At 39.8% G+C, this 24,228-nt stretch overlaps 1 protein-coding gene across 1 annotated transcript in view; it reads left to right on the top strand.

Annotated features, from left to right (window-relative positions):
• SYNE2 (spectrin repeat containing nuclear envelope protein 2) overlaps positions 1-24,228 on the top strand; it is a 197,256-nt gene that overhangs the window by 41,150 nt on the left and 131,878 nt on the right. Inside the window, exons 19-40 of the mRNA XM_075104124.1 lie at positions 1,241-1,399; positions 1,671-1,844; positions 2,809-2,943; positions 3,081-3,236; positions 4,400-4,611; positions 4,898-4,973; positions 6,094-6,212; positions 6,806-6,929; positions 7,834-7,991; positions 8,447-8,594; positions 9,784-10,382; positions 11,215-11,394; positions 12,393-12,543; positions 15,061-15,219; positions 15,919-16,080; positions 18,454-18,555; positions 19,871-20,071; positions 21,071-21,236; positions 21,988-22,100; positions 22,883-23,085; positions 23,462-23,581; positions 23,684-23,972. Coding sequence (XP_074960225.1) covers positions 1,241-1,399; positions 1,671-1,844; positions 2,809-2,943; positions 3,081-3,236; positions 4,400-4,611; positions 4,898-4,973; positions 6,094-6,212; positions 6,806-6,929; positions 7,834-7,991; positions 8,447-8,594; positions 9,784-10,382; positions 11,215-11,394; positions 12,393-12,543; positions 15,061-15,219; positions 15,919-16,080; positions 18,454-18,555; positions 19,871-20,071; positions 21,071-21,236; positions 21,988-22,100; positions 22,883-23,085; positions 23,462-23,581; positions 23,684-23,972 — 3,906 coding nt within the window. The remainder of the gene's footprint in view (positions 1-1,240; positions 1,400-1,670; positions 1,845-2,808; positions 2,944-3,080; positions 3,237-4,399; positions 4,612-4,897; positions 4,974-6,093; positions 6,213-6,805; positions 6,930-7,833; positions 7,992-8,446; positions 8,595-9,783; positions 10,383-11,214; positions 11,395-12,392; positions 12,544-15,060; positions 15,220-15,918; positions 16,081-18,453; positions 18,556-19,870; positions 20,072-21,070; positions 21,237-21,987; positions 22,101-22,882; positions 23,086-23,461; positions 23,582-23,683; positions 23,973-24,228) is intronic.

The raw sequence follows: 24,228 nt of genomic DNA, 5'->3' as shown, positions 1-24,228 counted from the left end.
TTATTTCCACTAGTCTCTATTGTTTCCCATGTCTCTCTGCTAGGGATTACTGTTTCCACCCTAGCAGATGGCAGGTGGAAATATGTATAGATAACTGTATAACTCAGCAGTTCCAGTACAAAGTCTGATGTATTTTCTTCACTTACCAGTGAAGGTGAAACTGAACAAAGGTGCCAAGCTTTGCACTGGAGAAGCCGAAGCATTGTCTTATGTTGCCTTTTGCTATTTCTGCAACAGGGCCAGTATAATCTAACGGTAGAAAGGTGACCAACAGAAGGAGGTTTCACTGGAGCTCTTCTATCTAAGGGCTAAAATTAAGCATAGATCTTCTTTGGTACATTAAATCCACCTACAATAACTGTGAACCAGAATTAGTGTTAGTTTACTTCTGGTTTGTGCCTTCTTGCACTGCGTTTAATGGACAGAATTAGGAGTGTGAGCCTACCGAAAGAATCTATTCATCTTTTTGTAATTGTGGGAGTATGTTTATAAAATAAGCCTCATTTTGCAGTGTGGCACTAGTTTGTTAAAAACAATGAAGTAACAAAAGACACCATGAAATATAGCCTTCAAAATGTGACTGGTGTTGTATCTCCATGTCTGTGAGCAGAAGAGATCAGGTCGCTTATTACCTGTGGTACAATAGGTCGAGATCTAGAATAAAGCACTGATTATCATGAGAAGAATGCTAATTGACAACTTCAAACAGGAAAACGTGCTGAATATTCATAGATCAAAACAGCTCTAATAACAACATTTCATGATAAATATTCAAATAGGGGACACTACTTCTGCATGCAAAATACCCAGCTGCTCCTTGCCTTTTAGTACTTAGTACCACAAGAAAATCTGAGCCTTGATATGTGCTTATTTCTGGATGACTTCATGATCAGACAATGCATATCCAAATGTGTGGTTTGTACATTTATTTGGAAAGCTGTTTGGATGGGAGAGTGTGTTTAAAAAACACTTCTAATTGGCTCTGAAGCAAAGACATGGGAGGTATCACACAGACAGAAAGACTGTTTCAGCAAACAGAATCCCCTGTGGATGGCAGCACATTTCTTTCTCTGTACACAGAGGTTTTGCAGCGCGGTACACTGACCGTAATTGGAATATAAGATTTTTACTTGACCATATATTGACCGTCCATGATCAATGCTGGCTTTTTAAATTCAGTTCCTTTAAACAAAAAGACATAAATACTGGAGAGGCTTCTTAATGCTTTTCGTTCAACCAGAGCTTGGCTGCAAGGGGAATCTCATGCCAAGAACAAGTTGTGGCAGCAGGAGAGATATTGCAATCCCGGACGCAAAACGTTTCAAGTCAGTTGTCCCAACAACATTCTCACACTGCTGGGCTGCAGGCACGAATTAAAGAAGCCATAGACAAAATAGAGGTACTCCTTTTTTTATTGTTATTGTACTTTATATACACAGACATCTCTCAGTTTAGCATTATGTGATTAGGAAGACTCCTTGACTCCAGCAGTATAAAACATTTTCTATTGTACATGAAAGTCAGTCTCCCAGACTTTTGCCGGGGCAAAGACTGAAACGTTTCAAAGATCAGTATCTCAACTTGAAAAACTTGAGTGAAGTTATGAAGCAATAGCTTTATGTAACTACTGACACTCGGGCATGCTCTGAAGAGAGTCTCTTTCTTCCAAGGCTGTCATGGGTGACATGAGCAACATCTTGTCCAAATCTGAGAAGAGACCCTCAGAGAAGGAGGCTTTGCTCAATTTTGAAGAATCCCAGAAAGAACTTGAGGCCTCCATTTCAAAGGCTGTGCAACTTGTCAGTCAAAAATTAAGTCCTGAAGAATGTATTTCAAGACATGAGGTGGGTTTGTTTTCTGAGCCAGCTGAATTTGAGTGTTTCTTAGTGCTATTTAGTTATCTAAAAGGCTAAGGTACCACAGTGAGAAAAATACCAGATTTTTTTTTTTTTTTTGTAGCTATTGATGCTTTTCTCAGCTTTTTGTTTTAGCATATATTGGCGTGGCAGACAGCTTGAATGAAGAAATGTAAATCTGTATGGCAGTTTATTCAGCACCCTATCTTAAGATTTGTTAGTTAAGTATTTATTATTTACCTACTGAGAGGTAGCTGAGCTGACTAAGTTAGCTCCATCCCATCAGAACTCATCATGTTTTTTTTTTTTACCTGATTAATAATTAAGATTCCCATGCCTGAATTCTTGGTCAGGTTTTTAAAGTGTGGTTATAAATACCGAATCACTACTTCTTCACCAGTTAGCCACTAGGAAAAAGGTGTCTGATCTCAAAATCTGCATCTTTTAAAGGAGTCCTTAGTAAGGTAGAAATGAAAGTGCCCAAAATCTGTGTTGCCTTGTCTTGCACAGCAAGCCCTGGGCGGCCATGTGCCGGGAGCAGGGCAGAGCCTCACTCCAGGCCATCTCGTAGGATCCCATCGCACTGATGCAGGCCTTTTGCCTGCTTGCTGACAGGCGTGGGACGTGACCACGCGTACTCCCTAGAAATGATGCAGACTTGAGGGACCTTAATCTTTCTTCTTTGGTAGCAAATTTGCCCCTAAAAGAGTAGTTACAGGAACAACATCTGCTTTTCTCCAAAAAGCATACACTGATATTGTCTGCAAACTTTTTGCAGGTATGCAGGGGTGGAGAATGCCTTCATACGCACTCGTGCAAGGGCCATCACAGCCCATACATGCAACGTATATATGCTTTATGCATGGTTTTTGTATGCTACTGATGTAATTTTCTTAGGTAAATAAGCTACATTCAGTTCTGTTTATTTTTTATTATCATACTTTTCTTGCAGGAAGCTTTTAACGCTCTGGACAATAAAGTTCTTGAAAAATTTTTGAAAGCAGCTGAACAACTGAAAAATATTTCATCTGATCGTGAAAAGCTGATAGTGGAAGAAAAGAGTAAAGATGTTCGTAAAAGATGGGAGGTGAGATAATACAGGAAGGAGAATCCACAGCCTGTTCTCATTAGGCCTGGCATCTTTGAAAGCTCACCATATGTTCTGAGGTTTTTATTTGCTTTGTAATACCATCTCACAGGGATAATGTGTTTTCAATTTTACAGGCAGTTCATCAGGAAATTATATCTTATGTCCAGCTCATAGTAGAAAGGGAAAAAAAGAAGTTTAACGCAACTTTAAAAAAAATCAATAAACAATTAGGGAAAGAGAAGAAACTCCTAAGTATGGATAAAACCAAAGGGCTCATCAAGGAACATGAGGTACCTGCCACACTCTTTCTGCTCACCCGCCTCTTTTTGTGAATGCATTGTGTGTCCTTCTTGCTCCTTTATAGGTACGCTATTGCAGCCTGTGTTCGTGGAGCAGGGCCCTTGTGCTCGCTGTTACGTAAACACAGAACAAAGAGGCCACCCAAATTATTTCTTTACCTTTTTTGACTGCAGATATTGGCCTCCTCACAGCCTATTAGAATTACCTCCTTCTTACATGGTTGGTAGCTTTTTTCAATTTTTTTTTTTTTCAAGTCAGCCTTGAAGTATTAAAACAAATGTAGCTGTTCAAAGTATAAAAATAAGAAATTATTGTGTGTTCTGTGACTCCCTTGATTTGTTACAGTTGCATAGATGGTGTTAGGTGCCTTCAGGTGAGAATATCCTCTCACAGTGCGGTAGCTGTACTTTACCTCTAGCTTAGACTAAGACATTCATGTTTCACTTGCCAGGTTGAGTCATGGTGAGCCTTAAATATTCCATAAGCAATGGGTTTTATACTTCATTGCCTTTGGTATTTTCCTTCATCCTCCTCTTTGAGATGCATTAATGTGACTGGTTTACCACTTCTGAGGGTAAGAATTTATCTCCTGATGAAACTCTGGTCTTCATTGAATTCACTGGAGTTTGTCTTTGCTTCTCATGGGCTCATCTTCAGCAAATATTACATATGCAAGAGTAAAGAGGAATAAGTGTTCTCAGGTGCATTCCTTCCGCTCATATTTTTCTTAGACTTTTAGTATGTCTTGATTTCACCCTAGAAAGTATAATTATTGATAGGGAATATTTTGAATAAAATTTCTAATTCTATTTTCTCTATAGTTGGGGAACATTTATTTCTGATGTCAGTGTGAAGAGGACTTGGGACCAAAATTAGCTAAAATGGTGGTAACAAAATGAATTTCAAAATCAAGCAAGAGTCAGTATAGTCTTGTGAATGCAGCTGGGGAATATGTTGCCAGAAATCCTAATTTCTTTCCTGGCTCTGTTTGAAAAAGAATCAGGGGAAAATAAATGTTTCTGCCCTGGTTTGACAGCTTATGCTTTAAGTGTGCTCATCCAAGAAGAAAATAGAAATAGAAAAAAACGTGTGCAAATAATTGCATATCCTTATGTCTTAACACGAGTTTATTATATCATTTTTATTTGTTTAGGCCTTTTTTTCACGCGAAGGCAGCCTGAGGGAACTTAATAACTCATTGGAAGACCTTAAAATATTGGGAAGACTATCAGGGGAAACTGTCCCAGGCATACAGACACTGGCTGCAGACTGTGAACAAAAGCTAGAAAAGCTTCAACAAGTTGTGGCAGATACTTACACGGCTCTGCTGTCTCGTGCTGGAAAAGGACAGTCATCTAAGAAAGAGTGGGTGGCTGGTGCATGGTGCATGTCATGTTGTAGATTCATAGAAATCAGATACATGGATAAATTTTGTTATAGTGCAAATGTACTAACAAGTACGTTACTATGTACATTACTATGGGACACTGTACATTTAAATGTTTAATACTAAGTTTCATAAACTAGCATGAACAGTGTTTGATCACCCTTCATCACAGCTGCACTGTTCTTAATCATTAACCAAGATTTATTTTTCTTCCCTTTGTATTTCATATTTTGTTCTTAACCTGAAGTTTCTTTTAAACATTAGGAGCTCCATTGTTGCTTCTGAGAATGGAGAAAAGCCTGGTACTTCTCATCAAATTGATATCCTTTCCGTACAGGAGGTAAGAAGTCCATACTTATTGTTAGAAAACAGTGCTCTGTCTAGGGGAGATCATTAGCAAAAGGGAAAACTGGTTATTTCTGTTACTATTCTTATTGTGGTAGGACCTCGGCCTCTGGTCAGGCATCAAAAAGCCCCACTGAGCTTCAGAATGTAGACTAAATAAATATTAAAAAGTAACACGCAAGGAACAGCGCTAGGCATCATGAGGAGATGTGAGTCTCCCAACCTTGCATTATATTTTGCTAAAGAGCGGGTTTCAGCTGGAAGAGTCATTTGTGAAGCTGGTTCAAGTGCAAATCCCCCATAGTATCCCAGTAATTTGAAAAAGTTTCAGAGGACACAGGAAAAATAGTGAAGAGTTGGAGGCACTTGCTTTAGAAAAATAGAGGGAAAACCAGAACACATGTAACAACTTAGAAATAATTTCAGAGGGACAAGATACTTCAGTTCATCATTTGGATGCCACAGAAGATATCTCATTTAGGATAAACATTCATGCAAGTAAGGCTGCAGACAGCTCATCAGACAGCCTTCAGACTGGTGATCTATAGGAAGGGACCTGTTGCGTTTACGTAAAGTTTGAAGTTATGTATGAATTGGCTGTTATCAAGGGAGATCTCTTGTAAGGCTACTAATATTGGCCCTGATACAATGATGAAATCTGTTCTCTAATGGATAATCAAAGTATGAATTATTTAACTAACATCAGGCAGCCTCAAACTGAGGAGTAGAGTACATCCTGGAATCAAGAGTGAGAGGCATGTGAAGGCATCTGGTATAAGCAGCCAGGCAAAAGCTGCAGAAGACAGTGCCTTGTGGGTGCCCAAGGATGTCCATGGAGCTGCAGCAAAAATCTGCACAAGTGGATTGTGCTTGCCAAAGACCCGGTATCTGGGGAAGGAACGAATGACCTGGCTGCAAGTGTTAACAAATTTGCTGTTTTGATTCATGATTGAGTTTAAACACATCTTTTATTCACAAACGGTATCTCTCATCTCCTTTAGGGCACATGAAGCAATTGCTTCTTTCAGGTGTTCACAGATGTCTGTTAGTATTCACTGTGCATTGACACAGCATGATGCAAAGTCATTGTTACCTTTTTTTTGATTTTTACTTAGACCTCAAGACCTGCTGCAGATATAGTTTTGGAACCAGATGTGAAACATCACAATGGAGAAAGCTATGCAAAGAAAATTGAGGAAGACAGTGGTTTGTCCATACCAGCTTTATTGGAGAGGTAATTTTTAAAGGATAAAACGCATGTAATGTTGAGATGATGCTATGCTAGACATTCACAAATTAACTGAATGTATCGAACACAGGGTGTACTTCTGCTATACAGAACTCTGTTCTTGGTCTACTACAGTTTACTTAATATTGCTCAGTGATTGATAAGGAAGAGCTATGCTAGCTAAATGCTTCAAACATTAGGGTTTTGTAGCAAGAACACTTGGAGCTAGGCAACTTTTTTTCTGCTCTTTTCTTGGGCCAGAAAATCTGTATCTCTCTTACTAATAACTTCAAATATTGCAAAATAAAATAAATGTGTCAAGTTTTTAAAGAGTTGATATTTTTGCCTTCATAAAACTGAATTTAAAGAATGCAGGCAGGCATTTGTACTTGAAAATCAGCCAGGTGAGCAATTTCGCTGTTCTTTTATATGTTGCTCATTTATGCCCATTCATTTTGGGATTTAGATAAAAATACGCATTTGCAATAGACTGTGCTTATTTTATACGGTAATCTATTGGTCAGCAAGTCCCAGCCCCTGCCATGTTCCATTAAATCAGAAGTCATATTCTGTCTGAAAATGATTGCATCTTTCTTTAGCTATAACACACAAAGAAGTAACCTGGAGGAACTTTTGCAAATCAGCAGAGATAAAGTCGCATCTGGCTTTACTGACGAAATAAAAGGCACTTCATGCCTTCAGAATAAGCTGCTTGAACTGCAGGTAAGTATTCATCTTTTAAAAACACACTTGGTGCCTAAATAGCCATTTTGTCATGTAGAGCCCTTGCCTCTCCGTGCTATGTGTATTGCCAAGGGAAAAGGAGCATCCTTACAACCAGGTTTATTAGAACTAGAAGGGAAACCAAGGGTTTAGCATCAGCAGAACCACATTCCTACTTAGCAGTGGGGTTTTGCAAGTGTTGCCGAAAGAAGAAATTGGTGGCTCTCGGCTTGTGATCCGCAGAATTAAATAGGTCTAATGGAAAAAATAACTATGGAGAGGAGCTATTTTGTCAGCAGGAGTGGTAAGTGATGGCCATGGGCAGGGCCGGAGAAGTCGTCATTGCTGAATGACCTGAGGTCCCTTCCAACCTGTGATTCTGTGACCAAATGGCAGTGGTATATGTGCAGAATGAAACTGTTCCAGGACTTAACTTGATCAGGTTTGTGAGAACCTCAAGGGGATGATAAAAGGCACATAACTGATGATGATTTATTACTGCAATTTTTCAAGTCCTTGCTTGAAAAGAGTACAAAGGTTATCTAGCATCTCAGAACTTGGTTCAGTTCTACGTTTGTCTTCTGTTCTTTTGAACATAACTAAGTTGGGATATTTTCCATTCATTCTTGTAGTAAAAATGGCTGAATCATATTTATTAGAGCATTTTATAAAATGTAACTAAGGCATATATCTGACATGGAAATTTTCATCGTAAAAAGTTGGTGGAGATTTGCATGCAGCTAAAAATGGAGTCTTAAAGAAAAAGAAAGCAGTCAATATTCTTACTTCCAGGTGATGTTTTCACTTTTCTGCAGAGACTCTTGTGACTGTAATTTTATGAACTGTCCAGTCCATTCAGAAATATGGTATCATATAAATGCAATTAACGCTGTATATCTTTTAGGTGATAGAGAGTGAAACCAATTCTGGTTGGACACAATTGGAAAACATCTCATCTACCTTAGAAAATCTTGTGGATGAAGTGCAGCAGGCTGCTATCTCTGAGATGAGAACTAAACTACAAGGAGAATGGAAAGAGCTTCAGGATATTATAAGTACCAGGTATAAAATAACAGTTAATGATATTAGCTCAGGAATAGTCACCGAACTAATGTGTGTGTTCTGAAGGGAATGGTGTGTGTTACAGAAAACATCTGCATGTTTTTAAGCTTTTTTTTAAATTGCGTAAAATTAAGCTTTTCTTAATTATACTTGGTTCATATATATGTTGCAGATAGTGTGAATCTCTCCAAGAAGCACAGAGCCAGGTCTTTGTAACGTCACTGTGCAGTATTCCCAAGTTTACTGTTATTTCCTTCAACCTTTTGGTTAAATTCACTGGGATTCACACTGCTTTTCATATTAACCAGTGAAAAGACTCCTTTGACCTCAGGAGGAGGAAGATTAGATCTGTTAGACAGTCAATTACATTATCTTTGTAGCTTTTTGTGCTGTAAAATGTTGAGTGTCTGTTCTTGCTTGCTTTCCCAGTTCATGCTTTGTTACCTTTCTTGTAGAACAAACTCTTTAAGGACTGCTTTGGAAATTGTTTTGCCAATAGAAAATGAATCCATTCTTCTATGTGAATTAGATCAGCGGCTGAAGAAAAAGGACATCCAGCAGTTTAATCTGATGAATAGTGATCTTGCTTATAGGGAACTCAAGGTAAGGGAAAATACAGAGACCACACCCTAGCCAGAATAGTTTTTAATATGTCTGGAAACTACAGAACTTAATGAGATTTTCACTCAGAAGTTTGTGACTGCTCACAAGACTTCCCAAACCTTCTAACGACTAACAACATTTTACTCCCTTTGCTTTAATTGTTGTTGTTCCTGTAGAGCCAGCCAGGGACCCTCGATAGGCTCCGCTGTAAAAAACTGTCTTGAATGTTTCGTCTTAGGTTAGGACTTTTCCAGATTTACACTGCTCCTACCTGACTTTATATCACTTCACGGAGTCATTTACGTAATGCGGTGTTAATTTGTGAGCTGAGCTAAGCTAAGCTGTTTTGTGTCACATCTGCTGAGGTATCTGAGCGCACCCCAGGATGGTTTTGGAAGCTCTGCGTGTATGCAATGACTTCTTCGCCTGCTGTCAGTATCTTATGCCTAGGCTCTGGTCTATTAGGCAGGGTGAATATTGATTTTTGTCTTGATATGCACTACAAACTGAACACACCAACTGCTGCGTGGAACTGAAAGTTTGCCTTTCTCTGCCCTTGGCTCTTGAGCTAAGTAGGGTTTAGTTCTCTCAAGCTGTAGGGCAAAGAGCATGTTCACTCTCTGTCTGAGATGACTTTTTGGCTGGAAGGGCCCTGCGTTTTTTCCCAGCTCTCTGCACATTTGGCGTTTCACAACACTGACACACTGCTGTTTGTCTCAGGGCTGTAACCAGATAGCATGCAGACTTCAAGAAGAGGTTTTTAAATGCATGTAAGTCTCCTCCAAAAGTATAGCATAAAGAACTTAAAAGATGGCAGAGTAACAAACATCGATGTGCTCACCTGTGCTCTGAAAGATCTCCTGCTGTGAGAGCATGCTGGTCTTGGTTCCAGGACTCTCATCATCTTTCTCTCCTTTTTGTTTGATTTCTGGAAAGACGCTTGGGCTTTATATAGCGCTGGCCAAATTCCCTGTGTGTGGAATACCATTTTATTTGTTTTTCCTTCTTTTCCTTTCCCTCCACCAAAGTCCAGAATAGGAAAAGAGAGGTTTTCTTTCTTAACCACCCTGTTTAGCATGCTTATTTTATTGCCAGCATAATTTGTTTTTTCAGTCACGTGTTCAGCTTGAATGCAGGATACAGATTTTCTTTCACTTGCTAACACTGTTGGTCGTTCTCTCAATTTCAGGAGCTACAGAGATCCATATTAAATCAGATTGAAGTGTGCAAACAATTGGAACACCTAGATAGTTCAGCAAGAGATGAATTTAATCCAATAGACCTGCAAGCTGCAAGTAAAATTATGATTTACTACCAAAACCAGCTTGAAGAAATGAGCCATAAAATGCAGATCCGTGAGTCAGTCCTTAAAGATCTGGGAGCCTTTATGGCCTCATTGAGGAAGATTCAGTCTTCCATCAAATGTCTCACAGATCCCTCAGGTCAACCTGAAATACAGGGAAAAGCATTGAGAGAGGCTGCACAAGAAGTTTCTCTTATGGCAGAAGAGGCTAAATGTTTGGATGAGCGCTTGAAAACAGTTGATATCTGTTTGGAAGATGCTGAATGTGGGAGAAAGACTTGCTGTGAAAACCTTGTCCTGACTTTATCTGAAGAGCTAAATGCGACTTACAATCCCTTGAGTGAACAGATGCTTGCAGAGGAGAAAGACTTATACAAGATTTTTTCCACAAAAAACAGTGAACTCCTTAAAAACATTCAGGGTCTGCGTGACAGAATTAACAAAATAGGCTTGAAGGATCCAACAATTCCAGCTATTCAACAAAGGTGAATTCTTTTTTAAAGCTCTTAATTTCATAATTTCAGTGAACTCAGAGGGCCTGTGGCCCCTTTGCAGTAAAGCCCTGAAACTTGAATGTGTCTTGAAGTATCTGTGGAGCGCTGAAATAAGTTGTGAGCTTATGGTTTATTCTCTGCCTCACAGCCTAAATAACTTTTCTTTTAAACTTCTATGTACGTGTGTGTTTGAAGCGGCATTGATGAATTAAAAATAGGAGGAGGTTGATAGTTATGGTCACAGTTTTCATTAAGAAAACTGTCAAACAGCGAGGTGGGTCGTCTTGCTGACCACTGACATGCGTGATATGAAACTCTGCAAAGCAGAAGCCTTGTGTTATTTTACCACACCCTGAGAAGGCCACTAACGTGATTTGCATGTCTCTGATACTGTTTCAGAGGAGCTCTCTGCAGCCTTGCAAAGGATGAATAAACAATCCGCTACTGTTTATGCAGGTGGAAACAGGATTTTATCAGCTGTGACTGTTTTTTACTGAAAGCCCATTCTATGGCATAGCTTCCTTTCTTAGATCATGTTTTAAGATAGCCAGAATACACTTACCTTTCTCAGTATGTTCATAGAGACCCTGCTGGAGTTTAGGATTTTGGATTACTTTCTCAAAGGGCTTGGGTCAGCATAACTCATCTCAAGGACTGTGTCGAATTACACGATCTGAAGATCAAATTAGACTTTTTATGATGTCATTTAGTGTAGTTGATATGTGCAGCTCAGGATGAATTTCTAGGGAACTTAATAATTAAATTGGGGGAAAAAAATCAGAAGACTTTAATATAAGGCTGTATTTCATTTTTTCTAATAAAGGGTAAAATCATTAACGGAATTGGAAAAGGAATTGGATTGTGCCGCTGTTGAAATGAAACCTATGCGAGAAATTGCTAATAAGCTCCCACAGATCAAAGAGGAAAAAGCAGAGGAAGCAGATGAACAGTGCAGAGTTACAGAGAGGTTATGGGAGGATACAAAACTCTTGCTTGCTGAATGGTAAGGAGAAAAGTTACATTTTATAATAGTATTGTACAAGTAAGAAGTTTGCTTGTAAAATGAAAGAGCAGATAAGCACTAGACCATGCTTTAAAGTAAATTGAATACTGATACAGTAGCAACCATTACTATTATGATGCTGTAAACTATTGTAATGCCAAGAGTTGCACATAGAAGTTTGCTGTCAAAGCTCATTAATTTTTTATTTTTAAGACATCACAGTCCCATCATTTAGCAGGTTTGCAGCAATGTGTTGGACTTAATTGGGTCCAGAAGAAAACCCTGCTGCTGCTGGGAATGATGTGTCTTCCAAATATGCTGTGAATTTTATGCCAGCACATTTGAAAAGACAAGTCAAACTGGAACAAATGGAAGAGGGCGGCTGGGAAAACAGTCTCTTATGCAGGGAAGAGACCAAACGAGCTTGGTTTGATAAGTCTGTGAGAGTGAGGACTGGGAAAGACTACGATTGATCACCCAGGGCATCTGTCCTTCTCTTACGGTTTTTAAAGATGCCTAGAGACTTTGCATGGACTGGCACAGTTCAGGTTAATCCTCATGGCTTGCACAGGTGTCAGTGGGAGTAATCTGTTTTCATATCCCACTGAAGGCTGGACTGAGGTGGTATTTCCCACTGTCCAACACCCAACCTCTTGTTATACCTGGTGCGCATTGTATTTCAGGTTACTGGTGACTGAGCTCACCTTTCAGGTGGAGAGTATCGTATGGAGAGAACTGCTCAGGTCACATCACTGTTAAATGTGAGTCAGAGGCATATGATGGTGAAGGGCATTTCTGGTTCCAAAAAACTGTCCAGATACCACACCAGCTGTCACACAGTATTGCAGGATTTATGACTGGTACCATTTATCCCCACTTTTCCCTCTTCTAAACGTAGTAGTCAAACTCCCCACATCCTTGAAGAAGGAAGCAGACAAGAGGTTGAAGCTGCTTTTTGTTTTTGTTTAGGCCATAAATAATACATCTCTTTTTAATAGCCAGGAGCAGTGTGCAAGAGCTCTGGAACTCCTGAAGCAATATCAGAGCTGCAAAACTAGTCTGACCAGCATCATCCAGAAACAGGAGACTGTACTTTCACAGCAAACTTCTTACATGGGGAAGGAGAATTTGAGCAGACTAATAACAAAGGTGAGTAACAAGAACTTACTGAAATGGAAAGAAAAGCCTTTCCCGGGAGCTTTCGGGTGTAGGGTTGCCCTTGCACATCCAGCCTTCAGGGCAAATGTTAAGAGCTTGCTGTCACTTTGGCTTCCAAAATACATTTAGGGACCATACCCTGGTTTTGTTTTAAACTGATGTCTAGCTTTGCTTAGTGTATCCAGATCTTTTTAAAGGGGAGGCATTTTAACAGAAAAAAAAGGTAGAAAAACTATGATCCAGTATCAGAATAAGATTAAATCCTGTCCTACCAAAAATACATGTTAAAGTCAGCCATATTCACCCACACCCTTCAGAATATTTCTGTATTTTGTACTCAGTTAAAAACCTTCTAGTGAGCAGTTTGTAAATATAAAAAAAAATAGCAAAATAATTTTCTACTAAGAAGATACTTTAAAACGTTGTACCACTTAAAGGACAAACATCAGGTAATGCAGCTCCTTGGGACTGCTTCTTTCTCGCTGTTGCTGTAGCTTATAACCAAGAGTTTAGATCCGTATCCTCTCCTTGCTCATGTCACCGGGTCCCAGGCAGGGCCGCTGGGTTTGTCTGCACCATGCAGTGCTGTGCAGAGATCTTCAGCTAGCCCCAAGCTAGCAGGATCAGGAACAGGAGCTGTAAAGCTGTGTCAGCGTGGCACATCTGCTCAGAGACTGGGCCATGGCAGATCTAGCCTGCTTCCCAGGCTGGAGCTTGTGTACCTCGCTGTGTGTCACTGCCACCGCGCTCACAGACAGCTTGTGGATTGCCAGCATGGTGCTGCCTTGGGGTGTGGACTTCTGGAGGCCAAAATGGTTTTGACCTGGTGATAGACTATTTGCTTGGGTTGGTTACATTTGCAGCATGAATTTCTGCCCTCACGCTGACTTTGCTGACCAAACTGTGTTGCCATTAGGAGCCATAACAACGTAGTTCAGTATTTCTCCTCTCACTTCTTCTATGTTGCAAACCTACTTAGAAGACAGACCTTCTGTATAAGAGCCTTGGTCTCCATAACCAACATTTGCTCCATGCCGTCTTTGATAGCAGTTAAACATTTGCAGTAGCTTTTATGTTAGCTGACGAGACTGAATGGACAGGTATTGCTGGACGCTCTCTCATTTAGTTTAAAGTTTACCACTTTTTCAGACTAAAATTTCACAGCCAGCAGCATTCTTCTTGGCTGAATGAATACACCGCTGGGCACGGTTGCCCATGGCTAATGGATTAGCGAACAGCAGCATGTCCATCGTGACCATTTTACTGTACAGGTTTCACATTTCCTGGCTGGGTTATATAACTGGTTGTTCAGACCCCATTTTTAGGCTTTCTGATGAGGCGTCACCCATATAATTCAGGAACATTTGCTCTCAGGCAGCGCCTGGGATGGTTGAATTTAAGGAGGAATGTAAGTGGTTTCTTCCCTCAGACAATAGGATGGTGTCACCCCATTTCAGCTGAGGCAGGGTCTATTCCTGGTTTCACCTGTGAGACTTCTGGCACCTCGTATCAGTCGGGCTCCTGCTGCGGGGGAGATCACCTGCGTACCCTGGCCCCTGCTTGTACGGAGACCCCTCGCTCTGATAACAACATTTCCTCCTCACCTTCAGTTTTGCAACTCCCACTCTCAGAACTGCGGTCCGCAACAGCTGCGGCACAGTACAAGGCATGCCCTTGAGTGCTGATGATTTGGTATTTCTATTTATGCGAAATAATAACAGAGGAGATTGTCTTGTTCTGGTTTGTGAGTGTTGCTCTGCCGCCCCTCCCCTTACCTCACTGGCCAGCAGTATCTGTGTGAGAAGATGTAATGCTTGTCTCTGGGAAATAAGGAGGGCTTTCAATATAAAACTGTCTAACACTAGAGGTCAGTGTTTCTCTTCGAGCGAGCTCCCATGTTGTTTGTAAACACTGACATTACAATTAAGCACAAAGAGGCAGCCTAGTGTTTAAATAGAAAGTAGGAAAAAAGGGACATTTCAGTTTCTGACAATGGTATATTTGACAATGGCTATGTTTAAGTAGGATTTGAGCTTTTTTTTTTTTGAAGTAGTTCAAAACCTGCAGATCAAAATGCCAGGTTATACTTTTCAGCGTTGCAATAGTATCTCACATGGTTATTATGTTGTGCATTGTTTATTTCTGTAACCAGCGTTCTCTGTACAGACGTACAGACCCCTTGGATCTTGCAATTATGACTTTTTAAGCAAACTGTGGTTTGGGCTCTCTTAGTCAGAAATACATTATCCATAGTTCCCACTCAGCTGTTTCACAGCCAGTAGCTGAATGATACGGATTTCTAACTGGGAAGTGTCCCTATCACCATGGCAGGGATATAGCAACACAGGATACATTCCTAGACTCATCATATTATATAAAATAGATTGTTTTGTGTAATGCTGCTGCTTCTCTAAACTAAAAATAACAGCACATCAGTTAAAGATGTTTTGCTAAATAAACAGGTATAAGTAAACATGGTCATAAATATCCATTTGGTCTTTTTCACAGATTGAAGAGGCAAAAGAGGAATTTAATGATCACTCTGAAGATGTAGACAAAATAAATCAAATCTGCAAAAACCTTCAATTCCAGCTGAATAAAATGAGAAGCTTTGAGGAGCCTCCGTTCGAGAATGAGGCTAACATTATTGTGGACAGATGGCTGGATGTATGTAAAAAGTAAATTATCAGGGTGGTCTTATCTGTTATGCATTATAGTAATTGATTCTGACATGTGTGTAATATTTGGAATAAATTAAGTGCAACATGGCAAAGATTCTTAAGAGATAAATCCAAGTATTTACTAGATCAAAGCTTGCAGAGTGTCTATTGGCGTAATGTTTCTGATCTTTCAGGTAGTTTATATCATGGGTACTCCTTGACAGTAAATAATCCTAGGAAATGCAGAAAGACGATGTTTGTGCTTTCTCCATGAATCTGTAAGCTTCCATAACAACTTCTGTGGATTTAGACTTTGGAGACAATCTGGAGAATTACAATGCTGGTGCTTTTAGTGAGAAATGTATGCTACTGTCGATCTAAGCAGTGCATCAATACTGAGATTAGATGGTATTTATGGAGAGTACATAAACATTAATGAACAAGGCTCCTTCCTAAACCTGCCTTAAAACTGGCAAGCTGCCGTTGTGACTAGTATGTTTGGCGACATGTGTGGCAGGGATTTAAAGATCTTCTCCATGACCAGTTCACTGTGAAGACACATGAGATTATTTTTTTTTCCCCTTGCCACACTTGTTTTTGTAGGTGGTTTCATCTCGCTCCTATTTTATTATGCTGCTTTTGCTTTTGGAGTATAGTTCAACATTTTTGAAATCTGTGTGTTTTCTGTATATAAATCTCATGGTAGATCAATGAAAAGACTGAAAACTACTGTGATAATTTGGGAAGAGCTCAGGCTTTGTGGGAAAAACTCCTTAGTTTATCTGGCACAATCGACGCTTGGGCAAATGCAGAACTTAAGAATGTGGAAGACCGATGTCTGACCGAAGAGGACCTTATGCAGTTGAAGGTAATTCAATTGGAAATTTTTTACCCTTAACTTCTATTGTAGTGATACGGACTTTGGACTATAAACATGCATGCTGCATAGAAATATCAGCACTGCAAAAGTAGAGGAAGCTGTAACATTTGCAATTGTATCTGCGTGGATAGTTTCACTGAAGATATTGCATTATGTATTGGGGATGCAGGTCTCAAAGTAATAAATAGGTAGCGTATACGTATACTAAATTTTTTTAAATTAATGCAACACTGCAAATGCTGCTTTAGACTACAAAAGCCTCCTCATTCCTTTGCGCTGTACAAAAGTACAGCAAAGAGAAGGCCTGGAAAGCTTGTAGTCTAAGTACAGTGGTGCACATTTCCTTGTGCCTAGAGAAGAAAGGGAAGCGAGTGTGTATAGGCTAATGATTCATTTTCTAGTTAGAAATTGCCTATCAGCAAAGATACTGAAGCCTAGAAAATGGCTGGGCAATGCATGGGTCAAGAAGACTTTGCAGAGGGGGCTTATTTGCTCATGCAATCCTTGTCCCGGTGTGCTCCCCGCTGTTACTTAATGTAGCCTTAACAGTGGTTGGCTGCTAAGGGTCTCCAGGGGCTGCACATGAGCAGGTATCAGCAGAGCCTGGGCTGCCCATGCCCCTTTCACACAGATTATAGCATTAAATCCTGGTATCGTGGTGCAGTTGGGTGTAAAAACACAAGCACTAAATCTATGCCATTGAAGAACCTCATATATGGGCGTAAATATTGTAATTTCTGACTTCAGGGCCATAATCAACAAGCTGCGCTGCTTTGTTGTGGCTATAGCCAGTAGCTACTAAACAAAATTCATTTCCTGCTTGAGTGGGGTTGAGACATAAATATATCCCATATCCGCTTGTTTGAAAACATGCAGGCAGTTTTTTATCAGTATTTACATGCTACAGATACCCTGTTTTTTATTATACTTATTTGCAGCATTTCTGCTACTGTTAGAGCTGCTCGTTTGTTTTAATTTGCAGAGCAGTAAAAAGCCAAGGTGTTCTTTGTATACAGATCTTCCCAGTGAACCAGTAGTATACATGCTGTGCAGAGGTGGATATTCTGTCACGTTATTATTGCCTTTAACACTGTATTGTTAGAATTTACCTGGGGTAGTTCAGGTCCCCGAGGGCTCCAGTAAAAACGCATCAGCTGGCAACTGCATCTTAAGAGCCATTTTGTTACCTGGGAACTGCTCAAGCCCAACATGATGTGACCATGCCCCTGATGCACCTCTACTGGTGCTTAGGGCTGTGTTGGAGGTGGCTGTGCTAAGGTTACTCCGCTCCTCCCATGCGAGAGGATAATTCTCAAAAGAGGGGAAGAGAGGGCAAGGGAGAGAGAAACCATGTTTCGTGTGATCTACTGTAAAAGCGGAATAGGAGAGAAAACTGAACTCGGTGCATAGGTATTTTTGTAAAATGATTTGAAGTGCAGAGGGCGTCAGGTTTATTTATCAATTTATTATTATTTCATTGTTGATCCTGAAACATCTCTACATTAATGTTAATTTAAAAAAAAAACCCAACTGTTGCAATGTGTATCATGTTACATGGGGTTGAAACCCAGGGTCCTTTGTGACCGCCCAGCAGGGCACCGGTGCATGTGCTTTCAAGAAGCCTGTCACAAAAGAACAGAGTAATGAATTATTTGACTGTATATTGAAAGATAATTTCAGTAGAAATAGTGTGAGAGGAGTTCTGCTTTCCCCTGTAGCCGTATGCAAATGGAAACTCTTTTAAGGGCTGCAGCATGTGAATGGGTTTTGATGGTTGCTTGTCCAGAGACTCCAGAGGAATACTTCGTCCTGGGGGAGTTTGGAATATTGATTTGGGAATATCAGACAATGTTTCTATTTTAGGTATGTCCTGTTTCACAAGCTGAAGCTGGTATTTTACTTTCGTGTTACTGGCTTGTTCCAAAATCCATTCAAATGAGTAGAGGTCTTTTCATATGCAAAGGATTTACGTTTAAAAAGTGCTTACAGCATGTGTTATATTTTATCACATCCCTACCAAAGTGTCATCAGGATACCAGTTCTTGTCTTTAAGTCTATAACATCTGAGAATATCCCTTTTTAATAGAAGTGGCAAGAAATAAATACAAAATTAAGACTAATTAAATTTATGCTAGATTTGCATTAACAACTGTTTTGCCTGAGAAACATAGAGTGTTTCTGACACTTAATAGAAAAAAAAAGTCTAAATTGCTAAAATGAAGATCAGGAAATAGACCACTTGTAGGAGCTCTATATGCCAAAATGCAGAATCAGAATATTAGTAATGAAATTTTCTAACAAAAACGTGTAAATTTAATTTGGGGGGAAGCACAGTTACCAATGTGTTTTTTCCACCTTTAGGCGTGCTTACAAGTCCAAGAGGAGAAACTCCAAAAATTTGACAACACAGTGGCTGAGATAGAAGAACTTCTGAATAGTAATGAACCTCCACTGGAGCTACAGGTACAAAGAAGCTTTTACAGCTAATATGCCAGTACTCATTACTACACCCCTGCTTCTAGTATTGTCTTTGCCAGAGTCATTTCTTGGTTTGACTTAAATCTGCCCAGAGAACTGGAGGCATTTTGTTGGCTATTAGCAGTGACGTTTCATTTGTTGTCTTTCTCAAGCTGTTAGAACCAAACCTGTCATTTTAAACACAAAGGCCTCTCTCAGTCCTGTGCCTTTTAGGGACTTATACCTGACCCAACTGCTTTGCAGGCCTGCTGAAAGAGACCAATATCAGTGATATCTGGCCTTTAGCTATTGGCCAAGAACAAGGCACAGTGGACCTCGTCACCCCTTTGGGGATTCCAGCAGCTCAGCATGCTCACTCCCTATTTGAATTGTACCTTTACCTGGATATGGGCTAATGTAGCCTGGTAGTACGTAGCTATTTGCATAGAGTGGTGTTGCTGTGATGTTTTCCTTCAGGATATCACAAGGACCTCTTCATCATTTTGTGTTAACTTCACACAGCAAATAAATCCTTCTCCACTGTCTGAGACCACGTTAGCCTACCTTGATCCTATACCAGTTCCCTAAGCATCTGCTCCCAGTCTCTGTCAGATGCACCTTGAGCTTGACCTGGTTTGGCTATTTGTGTGTTTATCCTCAGCAGGCAGTGAACTCAGAGCAGTTTCACTGGGTAAAGTGATCTAAGGAGCTTAGGAAAGGACTTGGCAACCTTGTACTGTGCACACTGTGCTCCTTGGGAGCACCAGATGCCCTGAGGCCCCTGGGGTGGTGTTTCAGAGTGTGGCCATGATCCCACTGAGTTGCTGTCTCATGCAAATCTGCAGAAGCCTTAAGGATAAGGTTAAGGACCTGTTCCTCCTTAGTGACTAGTCTGGAGGCAGAGCTCCCCACCTCTGTGTTGTCCTTGCCTATTTGTTTAATCGCTGTGGGGAATTTGCCCTGGTGGGATCACTGCCGGGAGATGTGTTACGGAGAGAGCTGGCACCCTCTTTTTCCTGGTAGCTGAAGCTGAGAGTAGACACTGGAGTAGACTGACAAATAAATTTACTAGTAAAGCAGCACCAGTAAATGCATTGCTAATAAAGATGAATAGAGATCATTCCTCCTCAGAAAACCAGGGCTTAAATACTGTTGTTTTCCAACGTGTAGAGTGGGAGGGAAGGACTCTGGAACAAGCTATGATTGAAACATCTGGGTCTGAGATCACTTCATTGCTTTTTATGCCTATCATGGAGTTATGTCATATTCTAGGGAATAAATCCTGTATAATTTCTTATGTATGTTTGTTTCCAATTTTAAGGTCATCAGATCATCTGTTGTGCAAAAAATGGAGCTAATCAAAGAGCTCTTGTCAATGAAGCGGGGGGCCAGTGAACTCACAGTGAACACAGCAGAACTAAAAGGAGATCTGGATCTGGCCAAGACACAGATTGGAATGACTGAATCACTTTTAAAAGCCTTATCTCCTTCTGACACCTTAGAGATCTTTACGAAATTAGAGGTACCATGCCACAAATTACACACCTTTTATAATTTTGTATATTATTTCTGTCCTGGGCAAGTCATCTTAAGTGTTTCTCCTGTATATGTTGTAAACTGCTGGAATAAGTGAAGAGCCTGGCTGGAATACTTCCTTAAGCTGCCAGAAACGTGAATGAAATGCCTGTTCTCGCTGGATGTTATCAGATGTAGTTAGTTAACCCTTGCAGCTACTGGACACAGTTAGTGATAGGCACGACCACAGTACACCACTCAAGATATGTTGAAGCAGTAGTTGGGGTACTGGGTTGTATCTTTTCCAAGACTGGGTAATACACAGAGGTTGTCTTTGTGCCACCTAAGCCTGCCTGCAAGGGGAGCTCCCAGTAGGCAATTTAAGCCAACTTTCCATCCTCTTTGCACCAGGGAGAGAGGTGAATAAAGAGCTGCTTCCTGCTTGGAGGTTCAAGGCTGGCAATATTTAAACCTCCTGTTGAGCAGTGAGTGGATTGTGCACGTTCTGGGTTTCAGACCGCTAGAGTTTGGGGCAGTGAAATCATAGGCATTGGAAGAAACAGCTTTTAATTAATTCTCCCAGCTCTAAGTTATCTTTCAACCCACTTGAAAGGGACCTGACATACAGAGTAAGGCATTTAGGGGTAGAATAGTGCCTATGGCAGCTAAAGCATCACAGCCTAGGTATTATATGCTCTGGAACATACTGTGTTACTGTGCACTTCACGTATCTATTCTGTGTGTTGCCAAAATGTGCATGACTGAATGTATGTGTGATTATGTATGCACACAGGTCTATACATGCTGCTCAAGGAGAATTTAGTGCTTATACCTACCTGCTGATTGCCTTGTTCATGTCAATATACTTTAAGAAATGATTTTGACATGTAGGCAGGACTAACCCCTTTTGCAAAACTCTAGTTTGTACTAAAACAGCTCTGTACAGTGAACTTCAACTTGCACTTGAAATTTTGCTTTTTAACAGTTGTCCTTTTTTTAATTTTAGGAGATCCACCAGAAAATTCTGCAACAGAAACACCATGTGACATTACTCCAAGAAGAGACGGATTGTCCTGATGTGGATGAATTAAATAAGCAGCTTAAATGTGTCACTGATTTATTTAATAAGAAGAAGCATGTGTTTCAAGAACACTTTATTGATGTTTTGAACCGTAAGCAAACACATTTTACATTTATGTAGCTGTATAGGTTCGTACTGACCATCATAATCACTTAAAGGTTATGCAGTTAATTTATTTTTGGTTCGGTGTCCAAAACTGCTTTGATGTCTCGAACTGTTTCAGGGTTCTGAACAAGACAAAGATTTGGATAAAAATGGCTTTTGATTCCAACAAACCACTCAATCAAAGTATTTTGTTTCATATTTTTACATTTAAAAACATATTAAAAATATAAAGCACAATTCAGGAACAAATGTCAGAACATTTCATTTAAAAATACAGAATTCAAACTTGTTCATTTTTTCCAGTCATTTGTTATTTAATCTTAGTTACGAGAATGAACAGCATTATTAGTTACTTTTTGTTCTATGCAGACACAGGACTGTGCAGGTGTAGAATTAGGCCCAAAGGTAGACTCATCTTCAAATAGTTTTTGAGTAATATATATTTGTGTGGAAAGAGGTAAAGTTGCCAGTAAGCTAATCCAGGCCTTGTTTACTGAAACTGCTACATATAGCAGACTGTCCCTCCCAAGTGAACAGCTCTTTATTGACAATTAATGTTGGGTAAAAAAAAGGTATGAACTGCAGCATTTTCTGTCACATGATCTGTAGTGAAAAGCAACCTTTGACAGTAGCACTGATAAATGTAATTACAAATTGTCTGCAATCTTCATGTTAAACAGGATTTTCTTTTACAGAATACAATTAATGAAGAAAAATGTAATGTATCTTTTTTTCAGGTCAGTGCAAGGATTTTAATGACTGGTTTAGCAGCACTCAGCTGTCTTTGAAGGACTGCTTTGACCCCTCAGAAACAAAACCCATACTAGAAGAAAGACTGCAGAGGCTAAAGGTAAAGTATTAAAACATTCTAATTTCTGAAGCTGATTGTTCTTGAAGTTGTACTTTTTTACACAGGAGTCTATTCTTGGGAGTGAATTCACCTACAGTGGTTTTGTAACTTGAGTCTGAAAGAACATTTCATGTAACTTTAAGCATTAGAATAATAAGTGGAGTGGAAATACAACTTTGTTAAAATGGAGTATCACCATTCAAGTTCATACATAGTTGGGCAAATGAGAGACAGGACAGTAGTTTATGAAAGCCAGTGGACTTTGACCAAGTACTTCCGTGTGCAAAGGTATAGAAAGTCAAATGTGTAGAGAGTAAAATGAAATTCTGACCCCCATTGGACTCAGATCTGAAAAATTTGCGTTCACTTCGTTGTAGCCAGATTTTGACTCTAAGTCAGACAGAATCAGAAGAAAAGAGATGGAAAAGCCACAACATCTGCAAGAAGCAATGACAGTTAAGCGGCAGAAGATGACGACGACACAGTGATGTCAGTGCTAGATCTGAATGCTGTTTGCCTATTTCTTCTGTGTGTGCTTGTGCTGTACAGAAGAAAATTTGAGTAATCTACTTCACTTTCTCCTTATTCTACAAAAAGCATCTTTCCCATTTGCAGGTGGAATAGTCGGCAAACTGAATTAACATATATTCCTTTTCAGGAACTGGAATTGCTGTAGAAAATATTGGTGGACACAACAGGAGTTGAAAAACTCTTGCAACATAAATATCTATTATTCAACGGAAAATTTCATAAATGCATCTTGTGTTTGTGCTCTTATTCAGCACTTCCTAACATCTGAAGGGAAAGACAGAGATATCCAAGAGGTTAAAACTTTATTGAATAAAGTGAAGCATTACTTGCCCAAAGCAAGCATTAACCACCTCAACAGTCGTGTGAGAGATCAAGAAGCAGAACTACAAAGATTGATCTCCAAATGTCAGAAACGGGAGAAGGAACTTGATGCTTTTCTCCAGCAGCTCAGTAGGTAGGGAACTAATGTAGTTTCTGACATTTTAATCACAAGTATTGTAAAATGATTCATTATTAAGCAGCCATAGTGAATGCCAAGCAATCCTGCTTTTTATTAAAGATGGTATTTTAATAAGGGGTAGTGAGCGTTTTGCTGTATGCTTCATGTGTTTTTTTGCTTTGTAGCAGACTCAGTGTTTTATGGGAGTGTGTGCTTGTGGATAGGTTCAGTGACATGAACTGAGATACTTAAAATCAAGCTTGTGCTTTAAAATTACTTTATCAGGCACAGGATATTTATGTTATTTTTTAGGCAAAACGCTGCTGTCAGCAGGTTTTAATCATGTAATGCCTCTCATTTTGACCTGTGACTGTATTTATACTCTCTCTAGCCTTGAAGAAAGCAGCATAGTCTGGGAAGAATGGCTCACTGCTCAGGAAGAAAAACTAAAAGAAATGAAAAAAGATGAGACAAAACTTGAAAACTTCTGTGAAACACTATTAACACAGAGGTATCGTTTTCTTCGGTCTCTGCCTAATAACTATCTTCTAAAGGAGGTTGCCCTATATTGTTACAACAAAATGATGTTTATTCATTTTTTTGTGTTTTTCAGAAAATCATTTGACTCCATGGCTCAGCTAGCAAATTCCTTGAGGGAGGCTGGGCTGACAGAATGTGAAACCATTTCAGAAGCCAGTGATCTTATTAGTAGATACCAGACACTGATAACACATGTAAGTGAAATGGCAGGGAATACTGAGAGGCTTCCAGTGGAAGGACAAAACTTCGAAGAGCTTGCCCAGGATGTTTCTTGTTGGATCAAAAAGCTCGAGGAGGCTGTTAATAACCTGAGTTCACAGGAAAGTGAGTTGCCATCAGATGAAAAGATAAATCAGATAAAGGTATTTTGTTAAATGTATTCCTTTTCTACCTCACAGCTCGTGCTAATAGCAGGGAATGCTTGATGAGTCAGTACCTCATAAAAGATACTGTCGCTGCTGATTGCCTGTGGTTTTGTGGCTTCTTTGGGGAGGGGGGGAGATCTGTTCGGGGTTTGGTTTTTTTTTGCTTTTTGCATAGTTTATTACACATGTAAGATGAGGTTCTCTGCTGCATCTTTGGGTGGAGCGGCACTGAACTAATAAGGTGCTGGTGGCT

Source organism: Phalacrocorax aristotelis, chromosome 9 (assembly GCF_949628215.1).
Source record: "Phalacrocorax aristotelis chromosome 9, bGulAri2.1, whole genome shotgun sequence".
NCBI classification, from domain to species: Eukaryota; Metazoa; Chordata; class Aves; order Suliformes; family Phalacrocoracidae; genus Phalacrocorax; species Phalacrocorax aristotelis.
The sequence above is the reverse complement of the archived record's forward strand: the minus strand, read 5'-3'. Positions and strand labels throughout refer to the sequence as shown.